The sequence below is a fragment of the Elephantulus edwardii genome, unplaced genomic scaffold (assembly GCF_000299155.1).
Source record: "Elephantulus edwardii isolate Elephantulus edwardi_28Jun2011 unplaced genomic scaffold, EleEdw1.0 scaffold00124, whole genome shotgun sequence".
In the NCBI taxonomy this organism is placed as follows: domain Eukaryota; kingdom Metazoa; phylum Chordata; class Mammalia; order Macroscelidea; family Macroscelididae; genus Elephantulus; species Elephantulus edwardii.
Window position 1 is genome coordinate 6,505,222 of NW_006399874.1, and position 17,116 is coordinate 6,522,337.

The 17,116-nt window shown below is 36.6% G+C and overlaps 1 protein-coding gene across 1 annotated transcript in view; it reads left to right on the forward strand.

Annotated features, from left to right (window-relative positions):
- ZNF451 (zinc finger protein 451) overlaps nt 1–17,116 on the forward strand; it is a 77,833-nt gene that overhangs the window by 27,902 nt on the left and 32,815 nt on the right. Inside the window, exons 4-5 of the mRNA XM_006893145.1 lie at nt 13,027–13,152; nt 16,274–16,385. Of these exons, the coding sequence (XP_006893207.1) occupies nt 13,027–13,152; nt 16,274–16,385 (238 nt within the window). The remainder of the gene's footprint in view (nt 1–13,026; nt 13,153–16,273; nt 16,386–17,116) is intronic.

Genomic DNA, 17,116 nt, shown 5'->3' on the forward strand with positions numbered 1-17,116 from the left:
TTGCTATCCTGTTAAACTTTGCCACTGCTATTGGAGTGAGATGGTAGCTCACTGTAGCTTTGATTTGTATCGCTCTTGATTTTAACAGTAGCCTTGAGCATCATGGAGATCTTGAAGAGGGTGCAGGATAGGACGAGTGTGAGTCAGAGTTGACTTAATGGTATCTAACAGTAATATACATCTAGCTTTAAGCCAGCATCTGTAACCCCAAAACTGAAGATGTATGAATTTCACAGTGTGACTCACATATTCAATTTTCCAGTTTAAGATTTCCTCTTTAAATTTTTCCTTTTCTGTTAACACTTCAATTCTGTTTTCTAATTTTAGCAATTTTTAACGTTTAAGTTTTTGTTGTTTCAGTTACTGTTTCTTTTTCTGTGTTTACTTTTCCTCTACTTCAGAAAATTGTCTATATATATCTACTTAGAAAACAATCATCCATATGCATTTTTTTCCATGCATGTCCATTGTTTTATACAGTCTTTCATTTGCATTATATTTTGTTTATTTATGTCTGGGTTCCCCACCCCCATTTTAGTCATCTTTGGTGAAAGCCTTTTAGCCAGCTACTTCATGCCTCATGTCCTGCTGTCCTCTTTTAGGGAGTCAATTGCTGTTTTGCCCTTTTGTGTCAAACCAGTACTCTGAGGCCTTTCACTTTTGCTGAAGGATCAATCCTCTGTTCAACTTGGAAACTTTGAATATCTGCCTCCACAAGCAAAATCCAGTCTAGAGCAATCCATGAGGTTGCCTAAATCTACCCTAGCTTACAACCTGGATTGTCTTTTCATCTGATTGGGTTCTGGTCACCCCGTCTCCAGGCTTCCATGGCTAGGTTTGAATGGGTATCAGCTGCCAGCTCACGAGCCCCCTGCTTCTCCCTGTGTTCTAGACCTGTTGGCCTCACTCAGCCCGAGCCCCCATATGGTGCTATGCCAAGTCAACAAGCTAGGGGTCTTCATGACTCCTTGCTCTTCAAGTCAATAACCCTTTCCTGTTCATCCATGCATCTGTGCAAATGGGCAGCAGTGAAGGAATGTGTCCAAGCTTAACCTGTTTCTCCATTGTTTTACTACTCCCTAGAAGCAATTCTTATCTCCACACTTGATTTTTAGAATGAAGAAAAATGAAATACCCATTACCATCTCTGTATGATATTTTATACGGGAGAAATAAAGCTTTATATGTACAGTGAAAGTCTAGAGACTAAGGTATACCTGATCCATAATGTTTGCAATTAACTTGCTATAAATCAGAGAGCTGGACAGTGGCTAAGGATGACAGAAGAAGAATCAGTGCCTTCAAATTGTGGTGTTGGAGAAGAGAATGGAACATACCATGGACTGCCAAGAAAACAAACAGTTCTGTCCTGGAGAGGTTGAAACCAAGTTGCTCTTTGGAGGCAAGGAATTTGAAGATCCAGCTCACATACTTTGGGCTTGCTTTCAGGAGGGACCAGTCCTCAGAGAAGGACATCATGCTTGGAAAGGTGGAGGGACAGCATAGAAGAAGATGACCCTGGATGAGATGGAGGCCTTTTCTCATGTCTTTGACTGCAAGGTTTTCCCTTGGCTTTTTTTTTTTAAATATGCTTGGTTTTTTGGTTTTTTTCCCCTTTCCTCATTCACATTGTTTCTTCACAATCATTCCTATCAGTATCTTATACAATTAATCACCATTGATCTCTGCCAACTATTACCCTGTCTTTTCAGATCTTCACTGCATCTTTCCTAATTCCTCCGCCCTTCACTCATCAAATGCTGTGATCCCATTTTTCCCCCCCAGCAGTCCCTCTGCCCCTTTCCTTTCCCACTTTATTTGTCCATACACATCTTCATATTTCTTCTTCTGTTTTAGCAATATTATCCATTATGAGCCTGAGTTCGTTCCCTCAATATAATGCTCTCTAGCCTCTCCCATTTTATATAACTCCTGGGTGCTACTTATGTTCTGATAATGTGAATGTACCACAATTTCTCAATTCATTCGTTGGTAGCTATTTGGGCTGTTTCCATTTTCTTGCTATTGATATCTTTAAGGTTTTCCTTCTCTTTTAAAAAGAGCTAGGGCCACATGGGGAATGGCCATATCTAATTTACCAACTTCAGAAAAGGGGAATTGTGCTCATCAATAGCATCAGTAACCCAAAATCAATTCCCATGAGGTCAGACATGTACTCCATGCTCCCATACCTCTTTCTATTCCTCTCACACCAATCTTACTGCTTTGCTGGGTCCAAAATCCCCTGCGATAGCTCACAGACCACACAGAACTATGCTGGAGAAGTAAAAAGGTTATAATCCAGGTTAGTAGCAGAATATAATCAGGACAGCTTCTGAAAAGGGCATATGACCACTTCAGCCTTGGGCCTCATGGTTTTAGACAAGTATTACAGTTTACAGTCTTGTCAGTATTGGCTCCCCCATCAATCTTAGCTAGTGTTACAAAGTTTTCAGTCCTGCAGATTATAGCCCCCTACCCCTAGCTGTCTGGAAGCAGGAACAGCATCCACTTCTGAAATGGCTTGCCTCCAGAAACTCTGTGTACAAACAGTGCTCAGGCCATTCATTCATAGGGTTGCTTTGAGTCGTCTACGACTCGACAGCATCAAACAACAACAAACCCCTACCTTTCTAACAAATTTAGGGAAAGGCTGTTAACTCTTGTTCCAATGGTGTATCAGTCCCAAGGTCCCCTCTCACATAAGGTGTCTAGGCCAGTCTTGACTGTTCCTTTCTTGCTGGTAAATTTTGTTTGCCAATGACAAGAGGTCTTTCCTTCTTCTGCTGGGTTGCTCAATTGAATGGTGAGACTAGCCAATCTGTTGCGGATTGGTGAGACTAGCTAATCCTTTTGTGAATTGGTAGTAGCTAGTCCCCTTGTGGCTAGGCTAACACACCCTATTCGCATATTCCCATCCATCTATGTGGCAGAGTCAGACAATGGCTAGGAAAGCCATATTGAAAGATAAGAACTCTACAACCCTTCACTTTCATTTCCTAATTTTTAAAAGTGCCAAAAATAACAATTTTTAAAAGTTTAAATTCTTTCTTTTTGAGGGTTTGTTGTTTTTTCCTTCAGTAGATTGTCTATATCTACTTTCAAACTCAATAACCCAAATTTCTTTGGAATAAACTAGGAAATTCCTATTAGAGGAACGAAACTGGAATAGGTTAAGGGAACATAATTTCATTCAAAGATGTCTATTGTTTCAGTATCGAGAATCTAGTAAAGTTTTCTTCCACCCTTTTTCAAAGTCTTGCAGGATGATAAACAGATTAGCAAAATTACCTGGAAAAAAACAGCTAATCTCACCAGAGTGTAACTGTATACTTAACTAAAAGATAATTGGCTATCAATAACAGCAGATTTTACTTACTACACCTTAAAAAGGTAATATTTATGAATGGAGATAAATTTTTCTTATGAAATTGAAGCACTATAAACAATGTTTAAGTATCAAAAGGACTAATCCTTTCATCATCCTAGAATAAGCATATTAAGTATCATTTGAGTAAAGGAGTAAAGTTATAAGTAAATGATGTAAAAGTTTTATTTTACTTTTTTCAAAGTATATCTGTAATTATAATATCAGAAAACAAGTATATTTTAAAGTAAACTTTCAGGAATAACAGAGTTTTCTTGAAATCAAACTTTAGAGACAATTCAAATGGAGCTTTTGTTCTGGCCTAGGATGAGTAAGAGAGCTCTGGTAACCTAATGGTAAGAGTTATGGTACCAACCCACAGGAATGCAGTTTGAATTCAACTATAGTGCCAGAAAGATGGACAGTCGCACTTGAATTTATAGATCATCTGACTAATTGACTTTGTGTGTTGAACACTGATAACTCATATTCATACAAATTGTGAGATGATATCAAGGATGTCATACATGAATAAAAGCAAAAGGCATTTTAAAAGATAGGCAAGAAAAAACCCAAAATGTATGTCATTACTGACTCTCCAATTTGCTCTGGAGTGTAGAGAAGCTATAATAATAGGATGAAATGAGCAAATGGAGAAATAAAGAGATTTCAAAGAGCAGCTCAGAAAACCAAAAGTGTTACAATGAACTGTGTAAAAAGTTGTAGTTGGAAAATCTAAAGGGAAGAGCTTCAGGATAGAACTTGAAATTATCTTTTTAACAGTGAAAGCAACACCATTCTTCCTCTGTTTCATTCCTGACATAGGTCACTATGCGTTGTGCTCAACTTGATGGCAACAACAACAATGGGAAGACCATCCTTGGTATTTCTTAACCTTGAAAGAATTGGGAAAAAACTCACATTATGAAGACTATGACATCAGGTTTGGTGGAAGATTCCTTAACACGGTTCTAACCTTGAATGAAGAAAATGAAGACGACCTGAAGCTCTTAATGTTAAATCAAAGAATGTAACCTTAAGTATGGATTATACCCAAAATTAAAGAAAGCAATAATTTTTGTAACTAATCATAGTCTTGGCAAATACCATAATGGTTACCATTGTGTACAGTGTTTGAATGAGCTTCCAGATTGATTTATGCTGGGAAGCAGGCGTGGCATTCACTTCCTAAACTAGATGCCCCTGGAAACTCTACAAACTCTCTAAATGTACAGAAATGATGGCAGTTATAGACCAGAGTTCTGTGCAGAAATGATACTAGTCATAGAACAGAGTTTAGGTCTTTTGTGCAAAACTTACTCTCAGTCATATTCAACTTGATGACACTTAACCACTGCCAAGTGAAACTAGTGCTGTTATATCTGGAGGAACATTCTTCTACTTTGTACATCACTCTTTGTCAATGCGCAGTATGAACTAACCTGGGTTGCTGTGATGCTGAACTTTATGTCACTGGGGTATCAAATACCAGAATGGCTTCCTTATGTAGACAGTGTTTGGTGGAGCTCCCAAATGTAAAACAGATTTGGAAGCAGGAGTGGCATCTACTTCCTAAACCACATGCATCTGGAAACTCAGAACTTGGTGAAATGACAACAGTTATAGAAAGGCACCTTTTGTTCATAGAGTTGCTATGAGTCGCGCTCGACTTGATGGCAGTCAACAACAGTAAGCATATTGATAAACAGGGAAAATATTAAAGTTGTCATGGATGTAGTTTTTATTGGAATAACAATGCCCGTGGAGTCAAGTAATAACATAGTGGACCAATCTGCTGAAAAGGATACTTTCAAAAGTGTGAAAGATCAGGTATGCCACTTTGAGGGCTAAGACACATCTGCTCCAAGCTGTGATACTATCAGTTGCCTCATGTTCATGTGAAAGTTGGAAAGTGAATAAGAAAGAAGAAAAAATGATGCCTGGGAATTACAGTGTTGGCAAAGAATGTTGATTATGCCATAGATTGTCAAAAAACAGAGAGATCTGTCTTATGGTAAGTATAGCCATAGTGCTTTCTTGGAGGCTAGGATGGTGAGGCAGAAGTGGCCAAATGATGGAAGACATCTTAGTTGGCAAAGCAGGTCACAAAAAAATAGGAAGACCTTTTATGAGATGGATTGACACTGACTATAGCCATGGACTCCTGCGAAGCAGAGATTGTGAGAATGATACAAGATCAAGCAGTGTTAATGTTTTGTTGTTTATAGTGTAATTATAGTCAGAATGACCTTTTTGATCAAGTCTTGTCTGGGGGCTGGGAGCCTTTTATTTAAAGCAGTTGGTTCTCTAGAAATGAACCCTTTTGATTAATAGCGGTTTGGGGGCTAGGAGCCTCTTACTTATAAATTAAAAAAATTGTATTAGAAATATTGAGAATGTCAACAAAACAGCTGCGACTTACTTTCTTTTGCAATTGCAGAGTGGTATTCAGTTAACAGCAATTATTTTGTATGAGTTGTATCAGACAACCGAAGATGAAAAAACAAACTGTTGTTAGGTCCATTGAGTTGAGTACGACTCATAGTGGATCTGAACCTTGTTCTGTCCTGTGCTATCCTCACATTTCCTGACACACAAGAAGCCATTGCAGCAGTCACCATGTCTATCTACCTGGTTGAGGGTCTTCCTTTCCTTTGCCAACCCTCCACCCATCCCTCTCTCATCTCTCTCTATATAAATTTTTACTGTGCCCCCCAACCAGAGACTCCTTTAAATTTCTATGTCTGTTTACAACCCCCGTACTGTACCAGGCAAGGTTAATGGCTATTAAGAGTACCACCAGGACAGGGCTATCATATATTCAGTGGTGTGTAAACTATACAAAAAAAAGACACTGTACAGTTGAAAACAAATCTTATATAGTCTTACATGTTAATTTTTTTTTCTCTAAAAGGAATGAGTTGTGTACAGGGAGTTTAAACAAAGATTAAAAAAAAACAAACCAAAAACCTATAAACAACTATCATAATCATTATCTTCTTCATCCTCTTTTTACTATTTCTCATCATCATCTTCCTCCTCTTCCTTGCTTTTCTTGACAATTTCCTTTTTGGCTGTGTCTGGCTTGCCTTAAGCCCTGTATGCACCAATTTCTTTCTTGTACTTCAACTTACGTCTCGTAGGGCTGCTTGTCATCAGTAGCAGTGTTATTCCACATCTCTCCCAGCTTCTTTGCAACATCAGTGGAAAAACCAGGGTGCTCATCTTTGATTTTCAGGTGCTACTTAGAACAAAACAAAAAGACTAAAGGAGGCCTCTTGGATGCTTTGGGATCTTTGAACTTCTTTTTTGTTTTGTTCTTAGATGGGTTATAGGTTTTCATCGCTCTCTCACAGCTGGCCTTGTCCACCTTTACCATGTCTTTAAAATTACCTTCCTCTTTAGCAGACACCTCTCTGAGCACTTAGAAAATTCTGAGAAATTGACAGACGCATCTGGGTGCTTCTTATGCTCCTTTTGGCAGGTTTGCATGAAAAATGCATATGATATTTTGCCTCTTGGCTTCTTATTATCTCCTTTGCCTATAGTTAGTTATTTCTCATCTGCGAGGCACAAAGTCACCCACCCTGTCCTGTCTGGCTCTGCCTCTCCTACCACAGTCTCTGTGGAGCTTAATTGATCCACTTACTTAAAGCATTTGGGACCAGAAGGTGGGCAGCAATTAGCACTGTTGACACCAAAAAAGTAGTCAAGAAATCAAAAGCCATATTGCATTAAGACAGTGTGCCCTAAGGGAACCTCCCAAAGTACAGAAGAATATTGATGTCAGTTTGAAGGCTATGGTGATGGTCTTTTCAGTCACTTGCTGTGTATCTGAGAGCTGGACAGTGAATAGGGATGACAGAAGAAGAATTGTAGCATTGGAGAAGAGTACTGAATATTTCATGGATTGCCAGAGAACAAATAGATGTATCTTGTAGAAGGTGAAGTCAGAGTTCTTAAAGGCAAGGATGGCGAAGCTTTGTCTCATATACTTGGGGCATTTGTTCAGAAGGACTGTTATTCTTTGGAAAGGGACATCATGCTTGGAAATGTGGAGAATCAGTCAGAGGAAGGAAGAATTGCAACAAGATTGAAACAATGACTAACAATGGACTCAATCAGGTATGTCATAGATGATAAAAGATGGTGTTAGAATTGACACCTATGAGTGTTGGAGAACATTGACCATCCCATGGACAGCCAAAAAAACAAACAGGTATGGCTGGGAGAAGGGTGTACCCAGAGTGCTCTTTGGAAGCAAAAATGATGAGCGAGGCTTTGCCTCCCATACTTTGCGCATGTTGCTAAGAAGGCCTGTTCCTTGGAGAGGGACATGATGCAGGGAAGGGTGGAGGGTCAGTGAAGGAGAGGAAGACCCTAAGCAGGTAGATTGACATGGTGACTGCTGCAGTGGGCTCTTGTGTGTTAAGAAGTGTGAAGGTGGCACAGGATAGATCTTTTGTTCATAGGGTCTCTATGAGTTCTACGAGAAAGCACCTGACAACACGACAACAAGATGGGATTGGGTTTAGATCTGTTTTTCATAAGTAGAGTCACTACTTGAGGGCACGTAACAACACAGATTATAGAATTCACTTTTTTCTGTTAATATGTCAAGTGTTTACTTTTCCAAAAGGCTTTCCTATCTCCTGCTGTCCTGAGAGTCTTTCCTACTAAAAATAATGGCTCAGATTGCCATCCTTGGTTCACTTGTGGATGTGATATATACTTCTGTGCTCTGCTAAGAGGACTGCCTCTGGGTTGTACTGGGGCCTTCCCCTACTGTAATAGCTAAGTAAGTAGCTGCAACTGTTTGAGCTTCTCAGAACTTCCTGGGAATTTCCGAGCAAAAAAAAAAACATGGATGAGAGGTTTGGGCTACAGGGAGGAGGAGAAACAGTTAATGTTGAAAATGGTGGAGTGATATAACAAATTAGATGTTTGGGACTCTTTACATTCTAGTAGTTAATCGTACTAACGAATGTATTGCACTGAAACGTCAAATTCTTCCTTGTCTGTTGGGATTTTCACTAGTGTTTGGTGGAGATTTTTTTCATCTATATGCAGTGGGATAGTGACTCTGGTAACCTAATGGATAAAAAGCTGCACTTCTTTTTTTTTTTAATTTATTTTTATTATTATTATTATTTGTGTGTGTATGGTCAAATTGGATCTGACTGGTACAGGAGGAGATTGTCCCTCATTCAGCAGAGCATCTGATGGATTTGAACCACGTGCCTCTGGGATTGCAGTGCAGCTTCTTGCCACTAGGCCACCAGAGCTCGCCAAAAAGCTGCCCTTCTAAAGGCAGGCAGGTAGCTTGAATCAACTAGCTGTTCTGAGGAAGAAAGATGAGCAGATTCCTTCTATGCAGTTTCACAGCCTCTGAAAACCTCTGAAGGGTAATTAAGTTGGTTCAGACTGATTGACGATGTGTCTGGTTTGGATAGCAGGGTTATATTTATTTCATAGATTGAATTAAGACTGTTTCTGTCTTCAAAGGAATGAGATAAGATTGAGACCATTTTTCAGAATGTTTGATAGAGTTCCAGAGGGAAGTCAACTGATTCAGTACTTTATTTTTTAATGGTTTTAGATGTTTGATTAAGCCTTTTTGCTTGTTATGGGTCAGCTGATATTTTCCATTTTTTTTTCTTTCCTTATTTCAGTTGAGGTGAATTGTGGTGTTGTTAGGTGCTATTGAGTTGAGTATGACCCTATTGAGTATGTTGTTCTGTATGAACAACAAATATGAACTTCGTCCTATCCTGTACCATGCTCACAAAACCAGCAACATGCCCAAAGTAAGTGAGATGAAGCATTGGTAATCTTTGCTTTCAAGGAGCATTTTGGCTGCACTTTGTGCAAGACATATCTGTTTGTTCTTTTAGCAATCCATGGGACATTCAGTACTCTTTTGCAACACTACAACTCCAAGGCATAAATTCTACTGTCACCTTTATTTACTGCCTAGCTCTTTGATACTTGAAAAGACCATGGCCTGAATCAAGCCCACCTTAGTCTTCATACTGACGTTAATGTTCCTCAGTAATTTGGTGAGGTTCCTGACAGCCAACTTTCCCAGTGCAGTATATCTGCCAATCTCTGAATTGCTGGTACCAAGTGGATCCATGTAAGATGAAATTGTTGACAATTTGAATTTTCTCTCAGTCTATCATGATTTTGCTAATCTTAGTTACATAGTTTTTCACTATGTAACTATTATTAATATCTTCTCATTCTTTTTCCCTCTCATCAGGCCAGTTTTGGGTTTTTAAAAATTCATTCACTATTACACATTTTCTTTTAATGTCTTCTCTGTCATTTATTTTAGTTAATTGCATCTTTTTTCTTTTTGCTAGTTTTGTTACTTTTATTAATCCTTTTGAAGAACCAGCTTCTGATTTTATTGTCTGTTTTCCTTGGTTCATTTAATTTACCAGTTACTGTTTGGTTTTTATTTTTTGTAGGCATACTTTTTCTTCCTCCCCATGGTTCTTATCTAAAATATACTATCTCTGGGGAGTAGAGAGGGAGGAAAATGTACAAAAATGAAAAAAAAAAATTAAAAATGCATTATCTGTCATTAAAGCCAATGTTCTAATCCTATATCTCAAATCTTATTAACTTGTATAATATAAAATTGTTTTTAGTCTTTACTGTAATTTTTAAGTCTCAAGACATGGTTTTATTTTAAAGGAAATAAATTGAAGGCAGTTTTAATTTAAAATTTTTTATTTTACTATTTTTGTGTGAGTGTACCGTCAAATCACATCTGACTGGTACAGGAGGAGATTGTCCCATCTTCCCCAGCAGAGCATCTGGTGGATTTGAACCGTACGCCTCTGGGATTCTAGTTGCAGCTCCTTGCCACTAGGCCACCAAAGCTCCCCCTGAATGCAGTTTTTTGTTTGTTTGGTTGGTTTTTTTTCGTGGCCTGCGCCCTGCCCGCCCAGCAGCCACTGACCCCACTGAATGCAGTTTTTTATTAGGTCAGTTGCTACCTGTTTAATAATGGTAGGACTCTGATACATTAAAGAAATATTGGAAGAGAGAGAAAAGTGTGATCATTGTCATGGACTTTCTCAGACATGGAGTCACCAGGTTCCTGAGTAGTCCACAAGAACGTGTGACCAGTGCAAAAGAAAGATGTGAGTGGATAATTAAAGGAGTTGTTAGCTTTATAAGGGAGCTTTTGGCCACATTTATAATACTGACACTGACACTTTCAGAATCAACATACATACCACCCTGCTCCAATAGTTTCTCTATGTGGTGAAAAGAGATGGAGAAGTAGTCGAGAGATTGTGAAGGTGATTTTCCTTCAAATTTAGAAGAAACATTCTTTCAAGACTACAATACCATTTTTCCTTAGCCAGCTCTCTCCACATACTCCTATAGCTCAGTACAAAGACATGTCCACATCTGTTTTGCAATTTTGTTTCCCAGAGGTTGAAGTCTTGTGATTTCCATTCAGCAAAATACTTATCTTCCAGAATAAAAAGTCACGTCTTGAAGGTCACATCCAAACCTCAAACTAACAGTATGATATCATGAGTGCTTATTTCATTACCTAATTACTCTATATTTTCAGTTCTAGAAAGTTCCTTCCTTTTAATAGTGGGGTATGTATTTTTCTTCTTCCTAAGGTGTACATTTAATTTTCTCTTAAAAAGAAATAATCTGTCTCTACTTAGGGATAAGCACAGATAAATAGCTTTTTGTGATTTTGTAATAATCTGCATTTTGCAGATTTAAGACTATTTTAAGGTTAGAATGTCAATTAGTATCTTGTATAAGTGGCAAATGGTGGCAGATAGATTGACCAAGTAGTCTAAAAGTGAAATACTTTATCAAAAGATTATTTTATGAAAAGTTGTCCTGTGAACATTCTTGGCTGCAACGATGTACCACATACTTAAAATACAATTAGATTTTTTAGTGAATGTGGACAGTATTTAGTGTTGATCTCCTTTAGAATTCACACCTGCTATTTGACTTGACAGTGCAGCTGTTGCCCATTTTACATAAACTTTCGGTTTTACATATATGACTAATTTGTCTAAGCAGTTACATTTTTAATTTACGTTTTCAAACTATATGCAAAACAGTGTATACTGGAAGCTGGATTCTATGAGGAGAAATTAGGATTGGAGGTAGACTCATCAACAGTCGATACTGTGCAGATGACACAACCCTGCTTGCTAAAACTTAGGACCTGAAGGGCTTGCTGTTGAAGGTCAAGGACTGCAGCTTTCAATATGGATTGAAGCTCAACATCAAGAAAACAAAGATTCTCACCACTGGGCCAATTGGCAGCATCATGATAGATGGTGAGGAGATTGAGATTGTTAACAGCTTTACTTACTTTGTTCTACAATCAACCTTTTTGGTACCAACAGCCAGGAAATTAAAAAAACAAATTGCATTGGGAATGTCTATTGTCAGAGACCTCTCCAAAGTACTGTAGAGCTGTAATGTCAGTCTGGGGAACTAAGGTGCTCCTGATATAGGCCTTTCTGTTATACAGAAAGCTGGACAATGACTAGGGATAATGGAAGGAAAATTGATGACTTTGAGCCATGGTGCTGGAGAACAGTATTGAATGGACTGCTAGGAGAACTAAAAGTTTGTCCTGTCCTGGAGAGAGTAAAGCCATTCTACTCCTTGGAGACAAGTATTCTGAAGCTTTGTCTGACATACTTTGGACTTGTTGCAAGGCAGGATCAGTCCTTGGAGAGGGACATCGTGCTTGGAAGGGTGGAGGGACAGCACAGGAGAGGAAGACCCTTGATGAGATGGATTGATTCAGTGACTGAGGTGATGGAGATAGGTGTGTCGGAGACTTAAGATTGGTACAGGATAGAGCAGGATTTACGTCTGTTGTACATAGGGTTGCTATGAATCTCAGGCGACTCAATGGCATATAACAGCAGTTGGTTTGTTAACAAAGTTTGTATACATTGTGTTTCACACTATTCTTCATTCACATTGTGTTTGATGCAGTCATTCCCATTCTTGATGGGTTTTTTAAAAAAATTTTCTTTGTAAAAATTTTATTATTTACAAACTTGGCGTACATTGTTTTTCACAACTTGTTCATGATGTTTCATGAAATAATCGCCATAGAACTGTATGCCCTCCATTACCCTGTCTTTCCAGATTCCCTTCAGCCACCAAATTGTGATTCTGATTTTCCTCCCTGACCATTCTCACCCCTCTTAAGCAGTCATATTTTAATTAGCAATCCAGTCTTTATACTAGAAAAGTCAGGTAACCTCTTTTTTTTTAATGAAAAGTTTCTCCTTTAATACCTTCGGTCCTAGCAACATTGATGGAAAACCAGAGCTAAAGTTGTTTTTATACTAACTTATTGTACAGTAACTCACTACTGCAAAGCAATGTATAGAACTGTATAGAGATGATCAGTGTTTCAGCATATAGTTCCTCTAATTTTTCCAAAACTAAAGATATTATTGGGACATTGGCAAACCTACAAAATACTTGAAAAATATTCTCAGAAAATTGATGATTGAAATTAGTATTTTTTTGTTTTGGGTTTTAGTTTAACTTTGATAACTGGATATGTTAGTGAATTAATATGTTATATGAATTTTGTTGGTTGAAAAGAATAAAATTTTTTGTTTCGCTTATAGGAGCATGTTAAACATAGAGATTATATTGAACATCAGCAGGATAAAGTTGCTTTAACTCTGGCTCGTCTGGCCCGCCATGTTGAAGTGGAGAAACAGCAGAAAGAAGAGAAAAATAGAGCATTTCGGGTATGTGGCCATTTTAATTGGTTTCATTTAGCTATGTACTTGTATTGAGAAACCATCAAAAATCTTTTAATTGAATCAATGTTCATTTTGTTCCTGGGTAGATCATCAATTTAATAGTAATTCATAATTGCCTTTAACATCTCAGTTTTTAGTTTCTGGGATTTGGACCTCATTAGGCTGACACAATGACTGTAGCAATGTGCTCAGTATGGCAGAGATCCTGAGGATTCTCTTGTTCATAGGCTTGCTATGCATTGTGGTCAACTCTAAGGCACATAACAACAACAATCTGATAGCCATAAAAAATAATCTGATAGCAGAGAAAAAAGGAATTAAATGGGCTTGATATCTGGAAGTTAAAAAGCATGAATGTCCTCAAAGCAAATGATTACTGAGTTACACTTAATAAAAAGAATTTATCTCAGTTCTTTTGTAGATGTAAACTGTTGAAAGATTATTTTCTATGAAATAGAACTAGACCATTTTCTTAAACTTCAGCTTAACCTCCAGATTAAATTTATTATGAAACGTTTAGGAATTAGAATGCTACCTATTTGCTGATTGTAGTAGAGATTGTAAGAGAGTTCTGGTGGAAAATTAAGCCTAATTTAAAATTTTGCATTATACAAATGTTTTCCTTCATTTAGAAGATCCTCATGTGAAAGTACTTTGAATTTCTCAATTCTGACAAATAAGACTATTAACGAGTAGAATGTTGAGTTTGTTTCAAAATTATATGCCAGAAGTTTGAAAATGGAAATCATAGTTCTATTAGCAACTGTATTTCACGGTCATCATTTAGTAATTATAAAAGGTTTTGTTTATTTCTGTAGTCTCTTTTTTTTAATATCCTACTTTGATATAGAGTCAAACTTTTAGTTGGTTCCAACTCACAGTTCTCAATAGCAGCAACAATATTAACATTCCAAGAGTTAAGATAACTTGCAAGGTCTTAAGTATTTTAAGTTTGTGGAAATAGCTTTATCACTGAGAATTTTGGGATGATGTCAGCAATCAGGAGCTTTTCCAGTATCAAATGTTAATGGCCACAGATTTACATTTATTTTAAAGAAATAATTGAAAACATTTAAAGGGTTTTTTTTTTATCGTATTGAGTTTTTATTGTAATGGATTCTTTTGAGGAATGATTTTATTTTATACCTAAGAAGGTGTTTTTGACAGAATTTAACAGAGGCTTGCCTCATTTTTTTCTTTGAATAAAGCTTTGATTTTACATGATAAAACATACATGATATATCAGAGCATTGATTCTACAGATTACTCCTTGAGAATAAGTACTTGATGAATTACCAGTTTAATACTGTATACACTAAAGTCTCCAAGATACGAACATTTGACTTATGTACAACTTGTACTTGCACTGTTACATAAATTTACCCTATCTTGAAATAACCTACAAAATACTCTTTACCACGATCAACTTCATTTGCTACACATGTAGTTTTTAAATCATTAAAAAGACTATGAGCCTTTTGTTGCACTAAAGTAAGGCTAAAGGAAAATTGTATGCACCTGTTTAAATTTAGTTACACATTCAAATTAAGTCACACCAACTGATGTTGGTAGCCCCAGGACTACTTTCTGTGAATGGACAATTACAGTACATGTCAGTGTTTTAAAGTATTGAAAGGCCTGCATTAACGAAGTAATTTCAATTTTGTGTTAAAACTGTTTTTGTATGTATTTTAACTTGATTCCAGATAATATATACATATATTAGCATCCTTGAGAATTATTAATTCTATGTCTGTGCTTTTAACAGTGTGTTCAGAAGATTTTCTTCAGATTAAAGTTTTGATTTCCCCTTCCCTTGCCAATTGAACGACCTTATTAACACTTCTAATTAGGCCATGCATTATATTCTGTCATTTATCAGGCAGGCCAGTCAGTGTATGAGACATTGATTTCTTTTTTAAGTACGTATAAATAATTTAGAGACAGTCGGTCAGTAATGGAGCCCTGCTCAGCTGCTGTAGCTATTTAGAAAGATGAGAGATTTTCCTTCAGTAAAATCTAAAAGGATAAAGTTTATTGATTGCCATACTTGTGGCCTGAGGACTACTTATTTGTATTACATTTTGTTGGAACATAGTCACACTTGTTAATTTGCATATTATCTATAGGGGCTTTTCCACTGCCGTGGCAGAGTTGAGCAGTTGAAATAGACTGTTGGGCCTGAAAGACCTAAGCATTTACTATGTGCATTTACTATATTTACTTTACAAACAGAGAAAGTTTGCCATGTGCTTTATACAGTAATATATATGAGTCTATGTTACTAATAATACTTACTAAACAGACTTCAGTATAGCTTTTTAGATTATATATAAAAAAATACATATATATAAATATATAAAAAATCTGAAAAATGTATAAAAGTTTAAAAAGATGCAGCAATGAATGAATGGAAATCCAAATTCTCTGTAAATGTTCATTAAAATGATTAAAAATAGTTTAAAAAGAAAATGAATACTTTTGTTCTGTGAGATATACATTATTGGGATTTAATATAGATATTTTCAGTCTTTTTCCCCCTTCTCTGCATATACAGTTGGTTATAGATTGGAATTTGCTGTTTGTACTTGGCTTCATTTGTTTTATACAGTTTGATTGCCTAGTATTAAAAATAGACTCCCATGTTATTGAATAATCATAGTTAACATTTCATCAAATATGTGTCACATATTTACTTAACAATGGCCTTTTGTTGAAGATAATATGCTTTGGTAAACTTGGTGCAAGCAGAGCTGACTTTGAGATCAACATCTTAAGACATGAATTGTACTATGTAATTTATTGAGATCATCTCAGATAGTATCAAATTACATTGATAAAGAGTTATGAAAAAATTTTTTTTCTTCAAAGAGAAAAATGAAATGGGGGGAAGATGTGGTCGGGGAGGACAATGTGCAACTGGGGAAAAATTAAATGGAAAGAATATACTGTAAAAAAATATATATGTTGCATTTAAAAATCATTAATAAAAACATTTAATAAAAAAGTTATCAGAGTATTTTTTGATCACTGATGTGTTAAAATCTCTTTAAACAAAAACTGGAAAGCAATTATAGTTTAATCCATTTTTTTTTAATATCCTTAGGAAAGAGTTGATTTTCAGCATGCTCATGGGTTACAAGAATTGGAATTTATTCGAGGACATTCTGATACAGAAGCAGCAAGACTGTGTGTGGACCAGTGGCTAAAAATGCCAGGTACTCTTTAAAAATTAGTGTAGGATCCTAAAAGTTGCAATGCTGCCATAGACACTAAAACAGAAAATATACCTGTTTTATGAAATTGCTAATACTTAGCATAGAAGCTATTAAAATATATTTTAGTGATACTTCATGATGGTTTACTTTATTGGTAATTGCTTTCTGCTTTGGCAAAATAAAATTTTCAGTAAGCAATATGAGTCATCTTTGAATTCATTAGCTAGAGTTTATTTATTGAAATATTCAGTAGTTAACTCTGTGATGATTATATACTAGTTGCATTACTAGTGCTATGTATATTCTGTCCTTTTGGAAGCTACAGTTTAATGGTGATGGTAATGGTTGTTGTTGATTGCCATCCAGTCAACCACAACTCATCGCGACCCTATGAACAAAAGGCCTGGAGTCTTTCTATAACTATTGTCATTTATCAAAGTTCATAGAGTTTCCAGAGGCATGTTATTTAGGAAGTGGATGCGTGGGAGACATTCATTACTTGCACAAGTAATTGTAGGATATAGCTGATAAAAGTGATAAAAATGACATGGATTCATCAGAGAGTGTTTATAAACAGGTTATTTGAGGTCAGGAAAGGCTTCTCTACAGAAATGGAACTAAAATTGACATTTAGTGTTACTTTACTTCTCCAAGTTCATAGAGTTTCAGGAGGCAAGCTATTTTGGAAGTGGGTGCCACTCCTGCATATAAGCTTGGTTTTTGTGGGTTTG